At 33.8% G+C, this 26209-nt stretch overlaps 3 protein-coding genes across 3 annotated transcripts; 2 read left to right on the forward strand and 1 right to left on the reverse strand.

Moving 5' to 3' along the window:
• Positions 1-199: 199 nt before the first annotated feature.
• LOC105346721 (lon protease homolog 2, peroxisomal) lies at positions 200-13472 on the reverse strand. Its single transcript, XM_011455431.4, has 17 exons — positions 13314-13472; positions 11222-11312; positions 10812-11007; positions 10515-10639; positions 9926-10078; positions 9517-9689; positions 8954-9052; positions 8644-8718; positions 8227-8412; positions 7984-8131; positions 7484-7563; positions 6756-6988; positions 3426-3679; positions 3013-3225; positions 2550-2747; positions 1512-1622; positions 200-1228 (listed from the first exon to the last, which is right to left on the reverse strand). Exons 1-17 carry the CDS (start codon positions 13418-13420, stop codon positions 1121-1123), a joined length of 2550 nt encoding a protein of 849 aa, XP_011453733.3. The 5' UTR covers positions 13421-13472; the 3' UTR covers positions 200-1120.
• Positions 13473-13659: 187 nt separating this feature from the next.
• LOC105346722 (uncharacterized) lies at positions 13660-18689 on the forward strand. The gene is made up of 2 exons (XM_011455432.4): positions 13660-13845; positions 15495-18689. The coding sequence occupies exons 1-2, from the start codon at positions 13822-13824 to the stop codon at positions 17358-17360; spliced, it is 1890 nt and encodes a 629-aa protein (XP_011453734.3). The 5' UTR covers positions 13660-13821; the 3' UTR covers positions 17361-18689.
• Positions 18690-19610: 921 nt separating this feature from the next.
• LOC105346723 (THO complex subunit 6 homolog) lies at positions 19611-25765 on the forward strand. The gene is made up of 13 exons (XM_011455433.4): positions 19611-19731; positions 19834-19949; positions 20887-20951; positions 21162-21216; positions 21495-21584; positions 21919-21967; positions 22099-22176; positions 22366-22468; positions 22952-23004; positions 23367-23435; positions 23914-24027; positions 24427-24555; positions 25066-25765. The coding sequence occupies exons 1-13, from the start codon at positions 19723-19725 to the stop codon at positions 25153-25155; spliced, it is 1020 nt and encodes a 339-aa protein (XP_011453735.3). The 5' UTR covers positions 19611-19722; the 3' UTR covers positions 25156-25765.
• The last annotated feature ends 444 nt before the right edge of the window (positions 25766-26209 follow it).

Genomic DNA, 26209 nt, shown 5'->3' on the forward strand with positions numbered 1-26209 from the left:
GTGACCATTACGATATTGGCGTGATTAAATCTATAATATAGTCCTAATTAGGCCCTGGCATTAGAGACATTTTAAAAAGATATTGGACTTTTGGTAGGATGTACAAGTGAAGTCTGTACTTTTGGCCTGTCGCATAAGTATGATGTCACATTACCGGTATACATGTCCATGAAAAATAATAAAATTTAAGAAAGTTGGCAAGAATTCCTTTAGACTTTAATTGATTGTAATCAATCGTTTAAATATAACAAATAATATATGTAACAGGATTAAAAGACAACTCACAATCAACAATATAAATCAGACACTATTTCTAAGGTATCCATAATTCAAAATAGGTAACTATGATTTTAAAAAAGAGATTTGTAATTGTACGTGTGATTTTTGATAATTAACAAAAGCAAATAATTATTTCCGAAAAATAAAATGATACCATATGATTCATTCATTACTTGTGCTTAAAACTTCTTGTGCATAAATCTGTTTAACAATATAAATTACTTTTTAAATAATATCTAATTACAATACCTGTAACTGGATATGATGTACTGTAAATCAACTTTTATTTATGTGATATACTTTCTTGAAAATTTGTCAGAACTTCATTGTCTCCAATATTTCTCGCCTTTAACAAGTGCTTTTGATGTCATTCATATTTTGAGAAATATATATACCGAGAAATATTCAACATTTGCATCAAAATTATCCGTGAACATATATCTAAAAGAACTATCACTGACTTAAGTATATCACTTGAAAATCAAAATAAAGAAGGCTTAATTTGGGTATATTTGATAGCTACTTAAATTTAGTTTGATTCAAAAACAACTTTCAACTGCATTTGATTAACAATGCTGCTCTAGCTGATATATTTGTAAACACAGTACAATTCAAAAGCACTGAATATTTGGATTTTCATTAACTTCATGTACATGTAATTAATTGCATCTCAATCAGCCTATCAAAAGCACTGAATATTTGGATTTTCATTAACTTCATGTAATTAATTGCATCTCAATCAGCTGGATGATCTACACATTAGCAGTTTGCTGTCTAGACTCTGATCCTGCCAAATGGCTGTTCAGTCATAGCGGTATTGGTGTGTACTCCCCTCTGCACATCAAAGTTTGCTTGTGGCAGGCTGTTCCTTCATGAGTGTGAACTCCCCATTGAATGCGTCTTGTATCACATCATCCAATGTATGGGCCAAGACAACAGTTAGCTCTTGCTGAAATTGTAAAAATAAAAGAAATCAAAATACTGTTCATCATTCAGGAATACAAAGTCTTCTTTGAATACCTCCCCCACCCAAAAAAAACCCCAGCTCATGATCATGCACATTCCTGAGGGAAAAATATGATTTTGTAATCATGCATTAATTACTAGATTTGTCAAATAATTGTTAATCTGCATGCTGCCTGCTTAAGTTATTTTGCTTCAATTTAGTGTCTGTTTGTGTTCTTTTAATAGATTAGTACATGTATAACCAGTACATGTAATGGTTTATCTACCCTGATATTGTTGGGGATTTCGAGTAGGTCCTTTTCGTTCCTGTACGGCATTATGATTCTCCTGATCCCCGCCCTGTGTGCTGCTAATACTTTCTCCTTGATCCCACCAACCTACATGAAAACAAACAAATGAACATAGATATCACCATTGGATATATGAGTATCATGCATAAATATCACATTTGGACATTTTCTGATTTTCTGGAATGAGTTAACTACAACAAAGTGAAGTACTGTATAAGAGTTTTTTTGCCCCATGTAATTTTCACCCTTAGACACTAGTCTTGCCAAAAATTTTGCCCCGTCTTGAATTTAACCAGACACAGTTGTGTTTGAAGAGAGATAATTTGAGACATTGGAATTTGCTCAGTCTTAGATTTGCTCGCTGACACCAAGGGGGAGAGGGGCAAATAAAACAGGGGTGAGTATTCCCCAGTATACAGTATTTCATTTCTTTTTGATACACCAAGCTGCTATGAATTGATCATAAATGAAGTTATTGTAGAAAGAGTTCATATCAATACAGTTACATATACTAAATTTTGTATTGTCCAAATAAAAGATTTATAGATTTGTTTAATCAAAGTTTTTGACACTGAAAGACAATACCAATATAATGTAACAAAGTTTAATGTTTCTAGCCTATTTCATTTTATCTTTCTTTGTTTACTGTGGTTTCATCAATATTCGTTGAATACCAATTTTCGTGGATTTTGTTATTAAGTTGATCCACGAAATTAAGTTTTGATTGAAGTGCAATTTCTATTAACATTTTGTATTGATAGGGTCATTGGCCACGAATTTACGTATCCTTGAAACTGTGATTTTCATTTTATCCACAAAAATTGATACCCTTGAATATTAATGAAACCACAGTATCACAAAACTGGTATGAACCATACAATCTTACATTTCACCAACGCATGCAGATTCTAATGCTTAACTGTGGCAGCCATTTTCAAAAGTCATGACCACCAATCAAATCGAACAACAAAATGTCACATGTACTTGTTGTATAAATATTACACAATAACGTACCGGTAATACTAGTCCTCTGAGAGTTATCTCCCCTGTCATTGCCACATCTGACCTGACACACTTCTTACTAAACAATGACACCAACACAGTTGCTATGGTAACTCCAGCAGATGGACCGTCTTTTCCGACTGCTCCAGCAGGGAAGTGGATGTGGATGTCCTTTTTCTCCAATAATTTCTTTTCCTTCTCAATGCCAAGCTGATATTGAAATGATTACAGTGTCAATACGTTAGGTTTAGAAATTTTAAATAAATATCATCAACACATCCTTTATGAGTCCTATGCATTAAAAATAAACCTAGTACAAAGTGATTTGCCCTACTGATATGTGACAAAAATATACATCTGGTACTACAATGTACTCATAGTACATTTAGCCATGATTTAGGAGGTCATGAAACTTCAGTGTGTTTTGCATTGACTCCTATCAAAGGATTAAACAACTTCAGAATTATACACTCACCCTTTTTGCATGGGACCTGACCCAGTTCATGGCAAGCTCTGCTGACTCCTTCATCACATCCCCGAGTTGTCCTGTCAAGGTCACCTTGCCCTCCCCGTCCATCTGTGAGGCCTCTACAAACATGATCTCCCCACCCATGGGGGTCCATGCCAACCCCACAGCTACACCTGGCTGTCCAAGTCTCTGGGACACTTCACTCTCATATGCAGGGGGCTTAACAAGAATACTTGTACATTCAAAATCAGTTAATAACTGAGTTATAAACATCTGTACATATACTACAAATGTCATTATGTCAAAGTGACGGAATAAACAGTAAAATGAATAGATAAGGCCAATTAATAAAACTGAAAACTTTGGAGAAAATCTAGAAATATATTGTTAACTGTAAGAAAGCTTGCTTGTCACCTTACCCCAAGAATATCTTCCAAAGCTGTTTCATCAATCACTATAGGCATTTCTGGAGGATGGGCCAGGGTGGACACATCTTGTGATAAAGCGGCAGGCAGGTTGGTGTTGGTGACCTGCTTTTTGTCTGCCCCGACATCCATCTTCTCGTGTTTGGCTTTGGAGGCATGTTCTGCCACCCTGACAGCCACAGCCCGACACACACCCCCAATCCTTCGCTCCAGGGTCCTCACCCCAGCCTCCCGAGTGTACTTGGCAACTATAAATAAAGACAAACATAAACTCTATGGGACCAAGATCTTTAAGATATCCTAGGATATACAATGTACCACCCCAGCCTCCTGTGTGCATTTAGCAACTATGATAATACAGTTAAATCTTCTTATCTTTAAGCTCTATGTGACTGAGAAAAATCTTCAAGGTAAAAATACTGAAAGAATAAGTTGTTGGGGCGTCTATTTCACTACTGACATATCCATGTTATTCAAGATACCAGTGGAACACTTTTGTATGATTAACTCAAACAAACAGAAATTAAAAATGAATAATTGAATAGTGATTTCAAAGTAATGCACATCAAATTGTACATACATTGTAACAGTTTTTTCTCTGCTGTTGCTTTACATATTAAAAACATAGGTAATCATAGATTACTAAGCTCACCGAGACGGAGCATCACCCTTATGAGACATCACCTTCATAAGACCACCTTTATCATTTTATATGAAAATCATACTTTATGACCTTGGATATTCATGGATTCTGTTTTGACAAAATATCGTATATCATCTGATAAATTTTTTTATGATAATCACATGTTCATATGTTATTCAATACAATGATATAAAATGAAATATTGCATCATGTCATATTTATAATATATATCATATAATACAATAAAATACCATAATAAACAATAATGAGATATGATATTGTAACGTATGATATGACATTGTATTGTGCTATACCTTATTGTATTTGATCACATAATACAATATCATAAAATATAATACAATATAGTATTATATTACAATATCATATTACATAATACAACATAACATTGAAACATGATATTATATTGTATAATATATTGTATTGAATGACACTGAAACATATTTGATACATTATATGATATTATATCATATAATACGTCAATATAATTTGATTCCAACATTGTATCTTATCAAATGATACAATATTATGTGATAAAGTAAAATATTATAAAATACATTATTATATTATACATATTGTATCATATGACACAATAATATATATTACAATATCATATAATACAATTTCATGTGATATGATAATATATCATATAAACCAATATCATATCATACAATATCGTATGATACAATATTATATAATATTACAATATCATATTATACAATTTCATGTGATATAATTCTATATTACTGAAACCAATATCATATTATACAATATTGTATGATACAATATTATATAATATACAATATTGTATCATAGGATACAATATAATATTTTGCAATATCTTATGTAATTGTATCATGTGATAAAATAATAAATTAAAAATACAATATAATAATATACAATATTGTATCATTATATACAATACTATACATAACAATATCATGATACAATATCATATAAAATATCAAAAAAATTGATACAATATCATATCTTATCGTATAACTTTTTATAATATAACATTAGATATCATATATTATCATATCAAACAATATTGTTTAATATCATACAATACTATATCATAGGAATCATGTTATATCATTTTAATATCAACAAACACATCTATCTATCGAGCTGGTTTGAGTGAGGTAGGAGATTTCTTTAGCATCCTTGATAATGGAGATCAGGCTCTGCATCTGAAGCAACCTCTGCATTTAATTTATAATAAAGTTAAATCAACTATGCAAGCTATCATCTATAAAACATGTGACCTGTTCCAAAAAACTAAACCTCATCCAGCATCCGAAACCTATGGCTCAGATTCAGCATTCAAGCCCATCAGGTGCATTGGTATCATAAGACGCATCATCCATGCAAGTTTGGTGAAGTTTGGACCAGTAATAACTAAGATATCATCATCAGAGGGCACTAGCAATTAAAACCTTAACTTCCTCCAGCATCCGCAACCTATGGCTCAGATTCAGCATCCATGCCTGTCAGGTGCATCTGTATCATAAGACACACCATCCATTAAAGTTTGGTGAAGTTAGGACCTGTAATAACTAAGATTTATTTTTTAGCATCCTTGATAATGGAGATCAAGCTCTGCATCTGAAGCTACCTCTGCGATTCATTCATATTACAGTTAAATCAACTATGCAAGTTTGAAATAGTACTATCATCTATTAAACATGTGACCTGTTCCTAAAAACTGAACTTTATCCTGCATCCGAAACCAGACTCAGCATTCAAGCCTGTCAGGTGCATCAGTATCATAAGACACACCATCCATGGAAGTCTGGTGAAGTAAGGACAAGTAATAACTAAGATATCATCATCAGAGGGCACCTGTTTCAAAAACTTTATTTAACCAGCTCTTAAAACCTTAACCTCCTCCAGCATCCGCAACCTATTGCTCAGATTCAGCATTCAAGCTTGTCAGGTGCATCAGTATCATAAGACGCACCATCCATACAAGTTTGGTGAAGTTAGGACCAGTAGTAACTAAGATATAATCATCAGAGGGCACCTGCAACAAAAACTTTAACCAGCTCTAAAAACCTTAACCTCTTCCAGCATCCGAAACCTATTGCTCAGATTCAGCATTCAAGCTTGTCAGGTGCATCAGTATCATAAGACGCATCATCCATACAAGTTTGGTGAAGTTAGGACCAGTAGTAACTTAGATATTGCTATCAATGGGCACCCGCAACAAAAACTTTAACCTGCTCCAAAAACCTTAACCTTCTTCAGCATCCGAAACCTATAGCTCAGATTCAGCACTCAAGCCTGTCTGGTGCATCAGTATCATAAGGCACACCATCCATGCAAGTTTGGTGAAGTACGGACCAGCAGTAACTAAGATATTGCTATCAAAGGCACCTGCAACAAAAACTTTAACCTGGTCCAACAACCTTAACCTCCTCCAGCATCTGAAATTTAGGACCCAGATTCAGCATCCAAGTCTTTCAAGTCCATAAGTAGGTCCAGATGCATCATCCATGCAAGTTTGGTGAAGATAGGACAAATAATAGCTTAAATACAGGACCTGCAACAAAAACTTTAACCAGGTCCGGACGCCGACGCCGACGCCACCGCCGACGCCGACGCCGAGGGTATAGCATAAGCTCTCCTTGACTTCGTCTCGGTGAGCTAAAAATGTTTACCAATGACTTTAAGTGTGTCTTCGGGTATCTGTATTTGCTCTGGGGTTAGCCCGTTTTCTGTAATCTGTTTAGGAAGTAGGTGCCTCAATGCTATGGTGACTTTCTCTTCCTGTGTATAGCCTGGTATCTGAATGATTTCCATCCTATCCAACAATGCAGGGGGAATGGTGGCCATATTGTTAGCTGTTGCTATGAACAACACTTGTGATAGGTCAAAGGGCACATTTAGATAGCTGAGTAGGGTCAAGGTAAAAGTTTTTGTTCAATTATACAAATAATATTTTAGAATTAAAATATTTATGATCAAAACATGTTCTTTTTCATGAAAAATAATTTAAGCAACCATCAAAAGTTAAAATACATATACATTCTAGAGAATTATGTTAACAATATTTTTTCCATTCACAACCTTGCTAAACTCAAAGTCATATTCCATAAATACTGAAAGAGATGGTGAATGCAAACTTCCTAAATGCAAAGGTGACAAAATAAGGATCAGAACTACCGGTATGATTTTAAAGTTGAAAATGTGCATACACAAGCGAAAAGATTTTGTGCAACTCCCATACCTGAAAAAGCTATAAAAGCAAATGAAGCAAACTGAGATTGTACTCCCCATCTGCATAAACACATATTGAGAGTGCAAATAAATCTTCATTTCAACAATCCTATCACTATCAGAGTACATAACAGTTACATTAACCAACAGATGAAATGATAAAGGATACTGGTCAGTGAAAGTGTTGTTCTGCTCTGGGTCCAAAACTTCTAGCAGGGCTGCTGCAGGGTCCCCATGAAGAGACTTGCCCTACAATAACTCTTCAATTTATCTTTTGTCCTTTACCTAACAACTTCAATGCACAACACTACTAACCAAATTCAATTTTGGGTATAAACATCCCATTCCTTATTATAGTAGAGTGCATAGAATGCATAACAAATATGATGGGTTGATGTGGTACAACTTTGTAATCACTGATGTTATGGATTTTTTACTTTTCTGTAATCCTGATGTAGTGGATTCTCACTTTACAGTTTAAACAATATTTTTGGCTAACAATGAAAATATCAGAAAAATTATTACTATTGAAAGGATACACTTTGTATACATAACCTAAATGTCTGATAATGAACTGTACATGTACATGTTTGTGATTAAGTTAATAAAATACACGTGCATGTAACAATATCTCTTAGCAAGAAACTAGATGAAAAGTTTTTTTTATACCAGTTTATCAACTTCATCAAGGAGGAAGACAGGATTGTTGACTCCAACCAATCGTAGACCCTGTATTATCCTTCCTGGCATGGAACCAATATATGTCCTCCTGTGTCCTCTGATATCTGATTGGTCGCATACTCCTCCAAGAGCAATCCTGCAAAAATGAATTTAATGTTCTTCTGCAAAACTTCAAAACTTAATAATCTTTCTACAATTACAAGAAAATTATTTTTTAATGAATAATCAGACCTGTGGAATTCTCTGCCAAGTGTCTGAGCAATGGATTTCCCCACACTGGTCTTCCCCACCCCTGGGGGTCCTACGAAGCACAGAATGGGGCCCTTCAAGGAATTCTTAAGCTGTCGAACAGCCAGGTACTCGATCACTCTCTTTTTCAGTTTATCCAGTCCGTAATGATCGGTGTCCAAATCTTTCCTGTATTAAAAGAGGAACAACTGTTGACAAAATGATGCACACAAAATCAATATATTTGTACCATAAGGCAGTTCCTAAGTCTTAAAATTTACTTGTAAATGATCAGTGAATCAAATGGTGCGAACTGTTTAATATTTACATATTTTAAATTATTACTGGTACATGTTATAAATGATATGAAGTTACTATGTGTATATAGATGGCTAAGTAACTTTCACTAGCCCTACATACCTGGCTTGTAAAACATCCAAGGCATCCTTGCTGTTCTTGGACCATGGTAGCTCCACCATTAACTCCAAATAATTTCTTAAATCAAAAGAAAAACCATTTTGATTTAATATGCTGTTGCCATTATGGTGATGTCATTTACATCAAATTTTCAGAGAAAACACTTATTACCACCATCTTCAACCAGATAAAGGAATTCACCATACATCAGTTTTTTTCTTGTGTGTCACAACATTTGCAAAAATGGGGAAATGTGTAACTTCTTTTAACTTGCATCAGTCATTTTTTGTGATTTAAAAAGTTTAAACCGTACCTTATCAAGGCATGCTCTGGCATTTGTTGGGGCATCTTCTTCAACCTTTTCAGTTCCTTCATGGCTGCTTTGTAAGCATGGTCTGGCATATTGGCAGCCCTGTGTGATATCAATTCAAACTTCATTTTCATAGTATATATGTAGATAACTTCTAGTACCCGTAATCAATTAAATCAACCTCAAATAATAATTCATATGTGCAATTTTATAGATTACCATTCAACACCAAAATTATTTCAAGTACTCAGAGATTAGTTTATTGTCTCGTGTTTACCAGCTTAGATCTTATTTTCTTACTCAATCAAAATTGTGTCTTTCTATCATTTTGCTATAGACCTGAATAAATGTCTATGCTATGACTTAAGGAGGCTGAGCGGTCACCAAATTATCTATTTTTTTATAAATGATTTTGAGCTATAAACTATTCTTTAGTAAAAAAAAAAAAAAAAAAAAAAAAACCAAAAATTTGAATATATTCCAATTACTTTATCATATACAAAGCTCTTCATCTCAAGGAGATAATTATAGTCTAAAAATGGCCACAAATATTAAGTTTAACTTACTTGATTTTCTGCTCCAAGTCGACAGAATCATCCCCCTCCCCATCGTCTTCATCGTCCAGCTCTGTGTTTATACTTCTGAAGGTTCGCCGCATTTTACTTGGCCGCGTGTCGCCCTCCTTGCGAGTCACAATCTCGAATCTATCTTTCTTTGCCTTTTGTAACAAACGGAGTCCCTTAACAAAAGCAAACAAAAAAAAAAAAATTATAGAGGTTATCATAATAATTAAAACTTAAGGAAAACTTTTTTGTAAGTAATACGAATGATGTAATCATTATTTTTTAAATCAAGAAGAATGACAGAGATTAAATCAAAACCAATATCTGCATGGTATTAACAGCAAAATATTCAAATGAATATTCATGTCCAATTAATTATAATTACCAAGTACTCAATACTTTGATTTCTTACTTCAATTTGCCTCATCAGAAGAGGGAGAGCTTTTTTGAATCTCTCTGTCAAATCTACGGCATCCAGCACCTGGATTTTCTCAGAATAAGAAGCTTTCACAATGGCTGCACAGATGTCTGGCAAGTGCTGGCTTGGTAAACTCTCCAACATTTTCTAAAACATTTAAGACTATGAAAATAAATGCCCTATTCCTCTGCATTTCCACAGTACAGTATATGTACTAACTGGTATAAATGAATAATGCATTAATCATGTTTCTAACTGGGGTTTTTTTCAGTTCATAAAGAATTCTGTATACACATTTTTTACAAATGAAACACTGATATCACAATAAATTCATTGTGATGCACTTAAATCAAACTTTTTAAACAATCAGAAAGTTTCAGTTATATTCATGTCAAACTATTACACAGCAGCAGCTTTAGCAAAACTGGATACATGGTCAGAGGTGCCAATAAGCAACCACCATCTAAATGCTGACTACTATTAGGTGAGACAAGAATCTCCATTAAAAGCAATTGGAGTTGACAATGAGACATGTTGTATGAAATTTATGAGTGATAGTAACCGTATCTTTCATAGTTTTTACCTTGAGTTTAGCGACCACAGGAATTGAAATGTCCAACATATCTACAAGTTTGGCTGCTTGCTCTCTGAAGTTTTCTGCTAGAGCATCAAGCTCAGCACTCTCATTATCTCCTTTGATGGTATCACCTAAATAAAGTAAAATTTTATCAAAGTTAAATAAAACATTACTCATGCAATAATATCATGCCAAAACTAATCATAAACAGTATCTAGACTAGGAGGATACATTACTCCATAAAATCATGCCAAAATCAATCATATTTAATAGTATCTAGACTAGAGATATTAAAATTTGTACCAATATCTTCAGGAAGTTTATCCAGTTGTGTGACTGTGGCCACTGGAAATGGAGTTTCCTGTAGGAGTTCCTGCAGTTTGAATCGACACAGCCCTGTCACTAACAAAGTATACGCAGGTTTTGGCCAGTTAGTCCCTGTGACCTGCACCACTACTGCAGCTGTCCCAATAGAATGTAGCGCAGACAAATCCTCTCCCTGTAGAAACAAAATTGTGTATGCATGCTACGCACTCAAAACATTTAAAATGTCATTTTCCAATTCACAATTGAACTTTTAATGCATTCAAATTTCTAATTCCTTCTTCATAAATGTTTGATCAGACAAATTATTTTTTTCCAGATTATTTCTTATCATGCTATTAAAGTATTTAGAGCACAAGTAGTTTTTTACAGCCTCTCAAACGTCTTACCTCTTCATCTAGCCTCTGGGTGGGAACTACTCCAATAATTGTACTGCTTAGTGTACTTCTACTGAGGAGTCGACTCTTCACCATGTTCATACTAAAAACAATATTTGTCAATTAAAATGCTGTATTACTACTTAGTACTGTAAATTTGTATCATTAACCTCTACACCTACGTATAGTTCTTCTGGAACCCTGAGAAGTGAATAGCATAAGATTTAATCTGTCACATATTTAATTTTGTGAAATTTTCTGCTCAAAATGACGGCTAATTGTATTCGGTGTGTCAACGCACTAGCACAACAGATTTTGTTTGGGAATTAATTTATCGATTATACAATTTTATTATCATCGGGTACAATGTTTCACTCTTCCAGAATGAATAGTGAACAAGCAGAAAATTATAATTAATCCGAACATCAATGAGTTTAGTTTCAATGAGGCACTTGAAGTCTTTTTCATTAGAAAAACTATAAGAAACGTTGAATGTATGAGAATATAGAAATGATAAAGGAATGAGAGAAAGAAATCTAAATTTAATTTGTGAAACTGTATATTTTGTTTCAAGTGTTTTCTTTGTGTATAAACCAGTTTAAAGTTTTTGTCATTAAACTTCATTCTAGTTTCAAACAATGCTAGATACATATATTTCTAAATATTTCAATGCCAGACTTCTGTGCCCTGAACATCATGCATGCACACGTGGAAATCGTATTCTGGATAAGTATTCATTTATCATGTAATAGGGTACGGGTTCTGGAGAGGGGAGCATAATATTGGTTACCCTGTGCGCATATGCATATAAGAAACTTGCTTAATATATTTTTTCAAATCGGCAAGAAGTTTTCACTTGATAAAGAACAATTTAATTGAATAGGTGCTTGAGAAATGGAAGAATAGATAATTTCTTTACAAGTCATGGGTCTTTTTGCTCTGACCAAGCTTAGGCTCCGTGTGTAAACATTTTAAAATTATATCATTCTCATTTAGCCAATTAGGACAACATTTATTTACATGCCTCAACATGTAAATTTACATACTGGACATCCCCATACCCTGATTTATAATGTTTAGGCCAGTTGGGCTATTGTCTCAACAATTAAGTCCAATATCCAGATATTATCATATCCCTGGTATTAGTAAATATACGGACTGTATACGTTTGTGAAACACTGATAACCTGTATGCCGTTTTATGGCCAAGATTGGTCTGACAAGAGTATACTAGACACCAGGGTAGACTAGACACCAGGGTCAATTTCATATTAAAAATTTAAAATATTGTTACTAGGTAATGTCCTATGGAAATAAAAATCAAAGCTGTAGCCGCTCAAAGTTATAGCAAAATATAACAAAATCCAAGATCAAATTATGAATAACAAATGAAATACAAAGAACATTGGTTTATTACTGTTACAATAAAGAAAGCACTACCCCCTATCATTAAAACTTTTGTTTCAAATGAATCAAAACTGACAAGATAATTACTATCGAGCTCTATATTTCTCAACATCTATATAAGCGATAATGCTTTAAATTAAATTAAAATCGATGTCATTTGAGTGTTTTACTGCAGGAATATTTTACTTTTAAGGAAAGATATGGTTTGGACGTGCGGGTGCGCCGACACGCTGAATACAATTAGCCTATATGACAATGTCAATGTTTGGTTCAAACATTACAGCATGACTATTTTTGGAATGCTTTGTATGATTAAGAAAATTCCTGTATGCCAGTCATTAGAAGTCTGTGACTTTTACATTTACCAGTACATGCAACTATGATACAGTCATGCAACAGCTGTGCTTGTGACTTTGTTATGTATAACGTTACATTTCATAATGAATCAGGGTATATAAACAATTTGCAGTTATAAACATAATCGATCAATAAAACAGATATTAGGCTGAAATTAGATTAAACATTCATTGATTGACATGAGAATATCCAGTAATGTTCTAAACTATGAAACTCTATCGAAAAAAATCCTTTGACCAGTGTTGACAAATGCAGCTGAACTGCTATCGATCATTATCATTTAAACATTATTAATTGTTTGTCAAATATTTTTTACATATCTTATGCAAATTAAACATTACTTTTTCATGCTTTTCACCGGAATTCGCATCGACGATCCTGGCAAAAGAACGCTGTCTTTAACCAAAAGTAACGGCAAGCGCCGGGGTATTGTTATGGACGACGCCATTTTTAGATTTTCTGGAAAGTGCTAGTGATCACGTGATTTTCATAACAAATATATCTATATAGGCCTATGTTTAACGTTACATGTAAAATTAACAATAATAGATTAAAATCAAAGCTCAATATAGTATGTGTTTTATATATCTTAATTTCATGCATAAAAATCGGGAAATTATATAACCGTAAATTATTGTGTTTTCGTCATTGCTAGTCACATGATCATCACATGTGAATTTTTCATGACTTTCGGGTTGCATTGGAATTTTGGCTTGTTGACGAACCACGAATTGAAAAGTAACGAATGTTATCGGTGTTGTGTAAACAATCGGTTGACATTCATTGTACAGGCTGCACAGAAAATAAACTACAATTACATAGGAAATGTGAACAAACTGTCAATTTTAAATGGCTGGGTCGCTTCCACAAGAGGTATGTTTACAAACTAAAGATGTACATTCATAAAAAGATGCATGTCCCAGATTTTATCATCTCTCTCTCTCAAGGCTCTCTCTCTCTCCCTCTCTCTCTCTCTCTCTCTGCCTATTTTTATTGGTACCAAGTGTACCGAATCAGATGTTCTCTACGGGGCGAAGTATATAGTAATAATATACACTGTACTGCAGTATAGCATCCAGCTCATCAGATCAGGGACGTTAATCCGAGATTCCTCTGACTTTAACCCCCGAGTCTCGGATTACAGGGCAGGGACGTTAGTATATGTACATTCGTTAGATTCGTATTTCCGTTATATATTGTATATGTACATATATTGAGGCCAGTATGGTCAATTAACCATACCCCCCCCCCCCCCCAAACTGCAAATCAGGTGATTACAGCTATAGTGTAATAAAGCTTAATTAGTAACGTTATGCCTTTCCATTTTGTAAATTTTCATACTCGAAAAAAAGTGCACCTTTTTACATGTTTTAAAATAATTATAAGGCTTATTTAAATGCTTGGTTAATTTGAAGGAATTTGCATATTATAGCATTCTCAGCCACACAATATAACTTTGATTTATACTTATATAGCAGTTACCTATAATTGCGTTTGTAATTTTGCTACATTTTAAATGATTGGAAGGATTCACAGGAGTTTGTAGTCTGTACATGATATTTTTGATACAATGTAATATCAAAAGTCTCGACAATGTTGCAGAATTTGAGCGTTTTCCATGAAGAACTGAAGAAATTAATGATAAACTTCATGCGCGGATCGGGGGACAGGGGGGTCTTGACCCCCCTTTCAAATTCAAATTTCTTTTAATTTACATTAAAAAAAAAATCACAAAAATATGCCTGTCTCCCCCCCCCCCCCTCGAAAAATTTAAGTAACCATCGGACACCCCCCCCCCCCGAAAAATGTTCTGGATCCGCACATGAACCTTATATGGAGATTGATTTTCATATTTCAGTTTGGTGTAAAACTCACACTTACAAAGAGATAGTGAAAAGCTGTACGGTTTAAAATTCCCCAATTTAAATCACAAATCTACTATAGACATACATTAAGATTTTTTTGATTGAGTGGTCAAGACATGAAAAGCTGTACTAATGATTGGTTGCACTAAAAAGAATCCTGTAATTTGAATGTGTGTTGATTACCTTTTTGTATAGATGGCCTTGAGTGTTAAAAAAATGTTCCAGTTGCATTGAAATAAATTAATTCCTAAATACATATTTAAAAATAAACACAATCTATTTGTTTACTTTCAAAAATAGAATCATGATTAAAATGTCTCCCCGTTTTCTTATGTAAATATCAGAATCTTATTTTTGTTGGAATCAATCAAAATAAAATTTTATCAATTTAAGTTTATCAAGATTACTCTGTGCATATATAATTACTGTCTGCTAACGTTACAGTAAAATTACATATGTAAATGTAAATCATCACCTTCATTATACAATGTAAATATACCGATACTTTTTCATCATTCGGAATTATTTTGTCATATGCATTTCTAAGAAGCTCTGGTAAATCATTAACTTGTTTTGACATCAAATTAAATTTTATTGTGAAATCTTGTGAGAATAATGACATCACAAGAACATTCATTCTTTGTATCTTAATTTCAGGTTGTAACGCATATACTGCGTTTCCTGAATGTATCTGACCGCAAGGAGGCTGCCCTTGTGTGCAAGACTTGGTACGAAGCCTCCCTGGACCCCATTCTGCAAAAGGATGTCATGCTGCACTTTAACGGGGACACCCAGTACGTCCCTTTGTCGTCCATCAGCCACCGGCGCTTATCACACCTGACGCTCAGTCAGCTCGACAATTCCATGAACACCAAGCACGTCCTACTGAGGTCATGTAAACAACTGAGCGACAGTCTGAGGTCGCTTTCGTTTAAATCTTGCAACATTACCGAGAGCACCTTCGTAGAGATTCTCTCCAGCTGTATCAATCTTACCAGCATTGACCTTACGAACTGCAACAGTATATTTTTGTCTGGGCGGCTTTTGGAGAGAAACACAGACCTTCAGCTTTTGAGAGATACTCTGAAAAACGTGAAAGAATTGAATTTATCATCAGTACGTCAGCTTTCTGACGTCACATTTAACAGAATCGTGACAATCTGTCATAACGTGGAGAAGATTTGGTTAGTTGGGTCCCACATTGTGTTTAGCAGTGACCATTACATTCCAAGAGCTAAATCCAAACTCGTTAGCAGCGCAGTGCTAACTTTTGAAAATTTTATTGATTTCGTAGGTTTACAGGCGTCGACTTTAACTACAATAGATTTAAGTCGAAACCAAATCAACGATTACGCTTTGGAAACTCTTGCAAATGTTCCAAATCTTCATTTGCAAGAGTTGCGTTTGGTGGCTTGCAAAGAGATAGAAGATAAAGGAATTGTTGCTTTGAGCCACAAGCAAAAATCTCTTAAAATTCTTGACATCAGGGACTGCCATGGTGTTGCTGACCCTGGGATTGGTGCCATAGCAGCAAATCTGACCCAGCTCCAAAGCCTTGCTTTGAACCGGTGTCGCAATGTCACCGCTCACTCCATTCGGAAGCTCTCGTATCTATCACAACTGCAGACCATTGAAATGTCCGACTTGTATCAGGTGACCTCATTCGGTATAGAGGCTGGACTGTGCGCAAACGCCAGTATGCCTTTGACTCATGTTAATTTGAGTTGTTGCTCCTTGATTACGGACGGACTTCTGGAAAAGCTTTGCTCCATACATCCATTTATTGTGCATTTGGACCTGGGTTCTTGCACAAGTCTCACAAATCACAGTATTTTTGAAATTACCAAAAATCTAAAGAATATTCAATTTCTACGTCTTGCTTGGTGCAAGAAGATTACGGACCTGGGGGTTCTTGGATTTGAGCTAAACATTGATGAACAGAAGCCTTTAGAGGAAGGTTGTAACAAAAATTACGAAAGCACAACCATATTTCGCAAACCAACTTTAAAAGAAGAGAAAATGAAAGTGCAAAAGATGAAAGAAGAAATCATAGAAAAGGAACTTCTTAGATACAAACTATGCAACCTCTCAAAGTTGCGTGATCTTGATTTATCGGTTTGTCTTGGACTGACTGACATTGGGTTAGTTCAAGTATTGAAATTCCAGGAGCTTCGTTACTTGAATCTAGACATGATTCCCATTACTGATACCACAGTGCTTGCTCTGTCGGCCGCCAATCCAAGTCTTGAACACCTCGTGCTATCGAAATGTGCGTCTATCACAGACGATGCGGTCGAGGCCATTGCGAGGCGACTCCCGCGCTTGAACAACTTGAACCTTTCCAGTTGTGACAACCTGACCGACAAGAGCATCCGGTTTCTGCAGATGTACAGCAAACGGCTTCGGACCCTGGACGTATCGTTTTGCCGTAATATTTCCCCGGAAGCGATAGATGATTTGGAGAGATCCTGCAAATCCCTACAGAGTGTTAACCGCAGATTGACAGGCGGCAAAACGTACTGAGAAAATATTTGGAAGCTATGTAATTTATTTCAAAATTGCAGTTTTGGATCTTTTTTTTCTTTGTCTTGTGAAAAACAGCAACAACAAAAGTGTGGACAGCTATTTTTTTCCCTAGTGTACATTGCCGATCAGAAATATTTCAAATCGAATTTGATTATATGTCGGTATTTATCTTGCTATTTCTTCAGATTGCTCTTTACGACCAAATTTTTTGTAATTTTCTCTTCTCTGACATTGAATACTAAAGTCATCCATCCGAACAATTATTTCCAAATATTTAATGTGTATCACTTTCTCTGCGAAATCATGTTTTATCATGTGTATATCATCAACAAAAGTATGGTTTGAATACCAGCTGCGGTTAGACACATTCCAAAGAAGAGAAGCTATTACAGTATATTGTATACGTAACAGATAAATTTGAAGAGCAATCAAGACTGTTTGGAACCGAAACAATATACAATGTATATTATATGATGTTATATTGGAAGAACATTTTTGCATTATATTTGTATCTCCACATTTTTGTATGCTCTTTGCAAGTCTCTGAATAAGGCATCTTTGCGAGCCAATTGTTTCCGACACACTACGTTCGAAAACAGAAGGAACATATATGCATGTAGTGTATCGCAGAAACCCTTGGCTAGCGAAGATGTCAGTATAGAAATCTGCACGCCCATGGACATTAGATGTCATCGCTGAACATTAATATCACCGCGCTAGATTAAAAAAAATAATTCTCCGTGAATTTAAATTAAACTTTGCTTTTATCAAATAATAATGGACCAAGTGAAAAATCAGACGGAGAATCAAACCAATTTTGGGTATCTGACGATGTGGATATTATATAAATGAAAGTATCTTTTTCTTTTAACCGGAAATCAAAATTGAAGTAATCCAAAACGTAGAGTCCCATGATCCTTACCTTATGACATATTGTGTTTGATTTACCACTGTCTTTCATATAATTATGCGTTTGTCTTTATGATACATTGCATTAAAAACATATACTATACTTATACCTGGTGAGAAATTACTTGATTTGACCATGATTTCTAGGGATTATAAATTACAAATGAATTCTTCATCCATATAAGTCAATCTTCCACATTGGCATATCGCTCATATTAAGAATGTTTGTATTTATATGGCAATTGTTTACATTGTTACTAATTTTTACCTCATAGAATGTGTTCACTTGTAACATGACATGTTTTCTCATTATATTATACTTTGTTATGGTTAATGCTGTGATAAATATCATTCACTGTTTGTTAATCATTGTTTTAATGTTTCATAATCGATTAAAGATTAAATTCATATGCAATATTTGTGTGCGTTGTAAAGATGGGGATGAGATAGTGTAAATGGTTTAGTCCCGAAATACAATTTCAAATTTATATTTTATCCCGCGATTAAATTTATTTGATAATGTTATTAATTAAGTTTGCAAAAGCGCAATTTCGAGCTTTATTCATGCAGTTTTGAATATTTAACAACCTAAAAAGCCTAGTACTATAAGGTTACATAATATCTGGTACTCGAACCACTGAATCATTTTAGTCACAACAAAGCACGTTGTTTAAGTGCAATATATACGAACTAGTCTTGTAAAATGTATACAATATAGGAAATAATAAATGCGCTAGAAATTCAGCGTGTAGACCTTCTATCTATTTAAGTTCGTAAAAACTGTACATGTATAAAAAGTGTCATGAACATACGCTATCTGAGTAAAATCAGATAGTGGTCATCGATTGCACTGTTCTGGTATTAGCATGGTCTGACTTTTATTTAAGTGTTCGTTACAAATTCTTGAATACAATATTTCCACAAAATTTATAGAATTAAATTAGAAAACAAACAAAAAGACAAATGCTATATATGCAAGCAATTGTGCATTTATTTGTTAAGAATGTCGATTCTCTTGTGAATAAAACAATATCCTCTGACTTAATTACAGATCCAGCGCAAAATCCAATCGAGGTAAAAGGTTATTTTTTAAACACACCAGCTATAAAAAGTTATTAAAAGAAAACCATATATTGCTGACACATTGATATTGTTACATGTCATTTTTTAGAAAATTTTCTTTAATATATTTAGTAAAGAACTTTGATTTATTATTTTATTTTACTGTGATTTTATTTTTTTAAAAATGGAAGAAATAATGCACACACTATTGTTTAAAAGAAGAAAAAACCACGAGAATTAAGTCAGAGAAACCTACTGTAAAGTATTAACCAGACTGAGACTTGTTCAGAAATACATGCTTTTGGATCGGGTTCGGTGTTCAATGTCAACGCGGCGGACAAAACAAATTCGGTCTACCGTCACAAAAATTTTAGTTTAATATTGAACCATGAAGCTTGTAAGTATCGTCAACAATTTTTGATTTTCAAGTTAGTTGAATGATTAATTGGTTTGTTTACGATTTGGCTTTGATTGACATGTTATTAATTATTTGATTCAGGACAAAAGTTTAGAGGCCAGGAAACTGCTCCATACAACTGTATATTCTCAGTGTTTTTCTCCTTGTGGCCATTATTTAGCAACATGCAACAATTATGGGAAAATATCAATTTTCAGGTAAAATATAAACATGTGTAAGTAAATTTACATTGCATCAGAATCTATTCTCTTTTAAGATATGGACAGGCATAGCCTACAGTACATGGATGTAAGCTATGCCTGTCCACTTCTCAAAAGAGAATACATCACATGTACATCAGAATCTAAAAGAAGTTTCTTTTAATAATCTTTTATCTTTTATTTATAATATTTTCAGAGGTTTGTAATAATATATAATATCAGAATCACCAATAAAAAAGATTGGCATCTCTGTCATGGATATGACTGTTTTGTAGCTTGAATATGTGCTGGACTCAGCTTTATTCTTAAAACAGCATCGACATGTACAATTTATCGGTAAGAATGTTTGATGGAGGTTAAATTAAATCTACATATGCCGTGACCAACATCTAGAATTGACAGGTCACCTCTTGCCAGGGGAAATCCTGGTGTTGCAATGTGATCTTCAAAGTAGATCATTTAAGGGGGGAGGAATGTGACGGTAAGACCGTTTTAAATACCGGCGCCAGATAGCTCATGATCAGGTGATAGAGCTCTTGACTAGAGATTCAGGGGGCCCAGGTCTAATCCTGGTCTGGTCTGTCAGTATTTCTCCCATCCCATTACAATCCCATTACAAGAAAATCATGACAAAGGGTACCAGACTGTTGCTATTTGAAACTCCTTCTCTGTCATTGTTTAAATTTTTAGTATTTACTAATAAATGATAGATAGGTACATGTATATATTCTGAACAATTAAGAAATAGGATTTAATTCATTATCAATGATTATTGGAAATTTTGATGATTTAAAAAATAGAAGACCTGAAAAATGATAAACAATATGTGCTGAGAGATATCAGAAAACTTGAAATAGTTGCCAATCTATTTTATTAATGTTATTTACTACCAGTATTCATAAGGTTAGTTTCATTGTTATATTATATCTTTCAGTGTTTCCAAAGCTCTAGCCCCAGATGCTTCAGAGGGTAATTGGAAACAAATATTTTCATTTCAAGGTAAGTTCTCGATAAAATCACAGGTATATGAATGTACAGTGTGCACTAAAATTCAAGTTGCGTTAGCTTACATTTCCTAATAATTGATGTGCATTGAACCTGTTAATGTATTATGCAATTTATAGAAACTGACATGCTTTCCCTAAATTCTTAAAGGAAGCTACTTAATCATGTTAATAATAAAATTTTATAATTATTTTCTTTTTGTAGCATGTGAAGATGGTGCTCTTTATTGTTTAGCAACAACAGGTGATCTGCTGATAAGGTATCATCTAGTTTAATTTTCTGTATCACAGTAAATTGTAAGAGATTTCAAAAATATATTTTTATTTCTGAATTGATTAATTTTCTAATTTGAAAGCCAAAATGAACAAATGTTCCATAAAAAAAGTAAGAAAGCAAATCTCAATATTAAATAATAATTTATGATGTAGATTTTGAATATCAGTTCTTTTAAATTCTGATGTTAAATTGTAAAAGTAAGATAGATTTTTCAGATAAAGTAATTGCATTGTGACATTATGTATCAATTGTTTTAATTAGTGCAGGAAATGGCCCCATCTGTGCATGGAAATGGAAGGAGATTTTAGACAAAAGTCCAAGAATTGTGTGGTCTTTTTCTATACCCAAGAGGTAAAAAAAAAATATAAACACACATTTTCATATTGAATTCTGATGTTAATTGGTCTTATAAATGTTGAAGTTCCTCCATCAAAATCAACTGATATATATGCACATGCAAAAATGTTATCAAATGGCTTGAATTAGAATGTAAAATGTAATTTGAAAGACCACTTTCAACTTTTTGCAATAAGTCAGCTTAATCACGTATCTTGTTCAATTATACTAAATTTTATATTTTTACAAAGTTTGAATTTTCTGATTATCATTGGTTGTAAAACCTCTCACTCTTTATACTGATAATTTGTACAAGATTATCAAAAAATAGTTCTGTTCTTTTTAACAGGGGCCCATTTTCCAATCCAGAAGTGAATACATTAGTCGTTGATCAGCAGGTGTGTATCACATCAAGAGAAGTAATGAGTTTAATTACTAAAAGTTTTTACTAAAAAAGAGCCTCGGTACCAGCAGTTTCATTTAAATGTATTTGCACAATGATATATATCATTATCTTTATTGTTGCTAGGAGACAGGGACAGCACTGTTCGCTGGATGTGGTGATAAGAATGTGTACAGCTGGGACCTAGAGTCTGGGAAACAAGTGGTGAGAAGAGATTCAATTCAGTTCAAATTAATATTATCAATTCCAATTGATAAATTACCAGACTTGACTTGTAATGTAAGGCAACATTTCAAAGAAATAAATATATCTATGAGATGCAGATTTTGTATCTATTAGCTTACCATGAGTTGTCAAACTAACTTTTTTTTTAACAAATTTCATTTCCAATAGCTATGCATGAGTGGTCACACGGACTACATACACGACATCTCCCTGAAGAGTGACGGAAACACCCTGGCCTCTGCGTCTGAGGACGGCTCGGTCAACATCTGGGGTCAGTGTTTTTGTCTACACACACACATTTATTAAGGTGTTGTTTTCAATGAAAAAGAACTGTAATGAAGTTGTCCTTGTCAAGTTATGAAATGTTTATGAGATTGAGGCATACTCTACCATCCCATCTAAAAAAAAAATATCAAAACTAAAAATCATTTTGATAAGCTGAAAGTTATCTCACTTTAACTTTTATACAGTAAAACATTTTTAGGTTCATAAAAATAATAATGTGTTTAAATAATCACTTTAAAAACAGCCATGCAAATCAGATAATATAGACTCCTATTTGAATTATGTGTGTAAACTATGTCGTCCAGATCTACAGTACATCCATTCCCAAAATTTATTGCTGTAAATAATGATAATCTAAATGACCACTGCTAGGCTTCGGAAATGTCTTTTCAATGCTTCACATACATCCATATTTTGTATTCTTTTACTGTCCATTTGGCTCATAGACTATTTGTATTTTCACCAACAGATGTAAGAGACAGTGCTGAGCCTGTATACTCCATTGTTCCTCACAAAACAGAGGTGTGTATTTGTAAGCTCTTTTATGTGTCAATAAGAGTCCTTCATTTCCACCTGCCTTTATGTAAACATCATTTTAACAAATGATGCATTTCTACATTTGTATTAAAGAAGTATAAAATGTCAATTCAAGTACACATACTGTATAGAGAAGCAATTTTTTAGCTACATACATTGTACATAAAGTTATTACTATCTTTCATTAGGATTATGTTGTTTCATTCTGTATTTCTCTTTCACATATTTCTTTCCCAAGTTGATTAGAAATCATAATTGTTTTTAAAAATACACTAGAAGTACTGTAATTGATTTATTAGACAGGAGTAAAAATATGCTTTCCTCTGATGGCGTCTGTTCTGTTGTAGAGTTGCTGCAGACCCAGCCTTGGTAAATGGGTGGGGTGTGTGGCTATGGACAGCAGCAATGATTGGTTGGTAAGTATTTCAGAAAATTTGTTTCCCATCGATTATGTACAGATTTATATTCAAATTAAAGTTCTGAAGAGCAATTCTAAGGCATGTTTATTGTAAATAAAGCTATACATGTAGGTTGACTGATCATTGTGTTTGTCTACCTTTACAAATTAACATTGACAATGACTCTAAGAATACTGTCCTTTATAAAAGTGGTATTTTTCAGATTGTTCTGTAGATGACAAGTACTCTTTGCCTTAAAAAAAACCAATATCTTTCTATCTTTGCAAAAATCTTTGACAGGTGTAGTTGGGTGAAAATAACTCTTAAAAAGAGTCTTTTACTGTCTGTGTTGAACCAACTCAAATAGTGATTATTTTAAAGACACAATCATGTCAATAGCAGCACTGCACGTAGAGTGGCAGTGGTGTTCAAGTTAAAGTAGTAATGAATTGTTATAACAAAATTAAAAAAAAACCACATTATTTTGTCTTTCGAGGTGTGTGGAGGGGGTCCAAAAATGTCGTTATGGCATCTTCGTTCTATGACGGCTACCTCTGTGTTTGATACTCCAAAAGCGTGTCAACAAACGGTCCAGTTCTACGATGATATGGTAAGATATGGTCCCACATCCTGTTATTGTACCAGTAGACTTTTATTGATTTTGTGATCATCTAAAAGGTTCTACTTTCTTTCATTTTATTTTTTCCTGTACATGAACATCTTTAATAATTTTGTGGAACAGTTTTAAAACAAATATCATCAGGCCCTGCGGCCATTAAACTTAGATGAGCTTACATTTGATCTCAGTCCCACTTTTTCACTGCTTGTTCCATTTGTAAAAGTAAGACTTAGATCAAAAGTGAGCTCATCTCAGTTTTATGGCCCCAAGGCCAGGACATTTTGTAACTGAATGAATTTGTCACATTATCTCTGTTTATATATTTATATATCATGGCATACATGTATAGTTGACTAGAACTGACCAACTTTTGACCTATATTTATTGTAGATACTTTCTGCAGGCACCGAACCATTTGTGAACCACTGGTTCGTGAATGGTGACCAAAAAGCCAAAGTTCCCTGTACCCCAACGTCTGTGTTCAATGTCTCCGTCAACAAAAATGATGACAAATACAAGGTATTGTTTGATCAACATTTACTATAACTACTGTTGCTCCTAATTAAGCCTGTTTCCTTATTTTGATTGAATTTATTCTGTAAATAGGGTTATTTTTGCCCCCTGTAATTTTCCCCTTTCTACACTTTCAAACAGTTTCGCCCCAGCTTGAATTTGCTCAGACACAATTGTGTTTAAAAAGAGATAATTTAAGACATTGGAATTTTCCGTCTTAAATTTGCCTGCTGAGAATGAAGGGAAAGGGGCAAAAATGAAATGGGGGCGATTATTTCCATGTATGAAGTACTTTCTTGTCCTCTGTTAAAATGTTCAATGACATTTTGATTTATGCACATGTTTGTAAACTCAAAAATTGTATTAACCCAATATTCAGGTGCTAAATGCAAATTCTGGGTCATATTGTGAGACTCGATTATTTGAGCGCTCTCTTTTACATAATGAAAAACGTAAAATAATTCTATTTTATTTTATAAGGCTTTTAACCAATGTTTGATTATTTTGGTTTTGCAGGTTCTCTGTGCCAGTGGTAGCAGCTATAAGATAGATGTGTGCACAAACTTTGGATATAGAGCTTTCTCATTCTCTCTTACCCCTGATTAGCATTAGGATTTCAGTGGTGGCTTGTGCATTGAACATTCATTTGGCATCCATATAAGATTCAACTAATTGACAAGATGGCCTAGTGACATTGAAAACATCAACATTCACAAGCAGCTCACTAAGATAATTGATGTACATGTAGTGACATGTATATGTGATATAAAAAAAATGCCATCATGATGTGGATTGCAACAAGGTTGATTTGTAGAAATAATGCAAGGGCCAACCTTTTTTGTTCTTTTTACGAATATTGCAAGGATAAGCCGGTATAGACATCACACAAATGATTTTAACATGTTCATGAAAAGATTTATTAATTTTGTATTTTAGTTAAAACGTACTTGTTAAAGATTGTCAATACATTGCATAAATGATTACCCAATTAATGCATGTTTTTGTAGAACTATATACATGTACATGTACTTCAGTATATGTAAGAAATATTGTACACACATTACATACAATTTAAGTTCAAGTACATATATCAGACTACATGGACAGCCAATACAATACCTTTATTCTTGTAAGTGTTATGTAGACAGGTTAGGTCAAATTACTATATGACAGGATTGAAAATAAATATTTCAGAAATAAATGAAGCTAATTGGTATTGTTCTGAGGGTGGAATGATTCAGGGTTAATTATTTCTGAGCATTTAAATTTACGAACGAGCTTGTCCTATTATATAATAATGATATATACATGTAGATGTATAAGAAAAGATTTTGCACAATTATAAAGTAATGGATAGCCATAGAGGAATATTAATCAATTTATAGGAATGATTTAATGGCTGGAATGGTAGACTGGACTTTCACTGTATTTGATTATTATAATGACAAACTTAACAAGTCATTTATAAAAAGAAGATTTAAACAGGTTGTGTAGTAACCACTGTGACGGTAGTTGCTCCATCAGCCGTTGGTTGTTTATTTATCACAACGCCTTCCTTAGCCTTAACCGAGACCTCGCTTTCGCATCGGTTGTCATGGGAACAGCAGCGACACGTTCGTCTGTTTGAGCATTGAGTACAACAATGGCAATCGCATCCACG

The sequence above is a fragment of the Magallana gigas genome, chromosome 3 (assembly GCF_963853765.1).
Source record: "Magallana gigas chromosome 3, xbMagGiga1.1, whole genome shotgun sequence".
NCBI classification, from domain to species: Eukaryota; Metazoa; Mollusca; class Bivalvia; order Ostreida; family Ostreidae; genus Magallana; species Magallana gigas.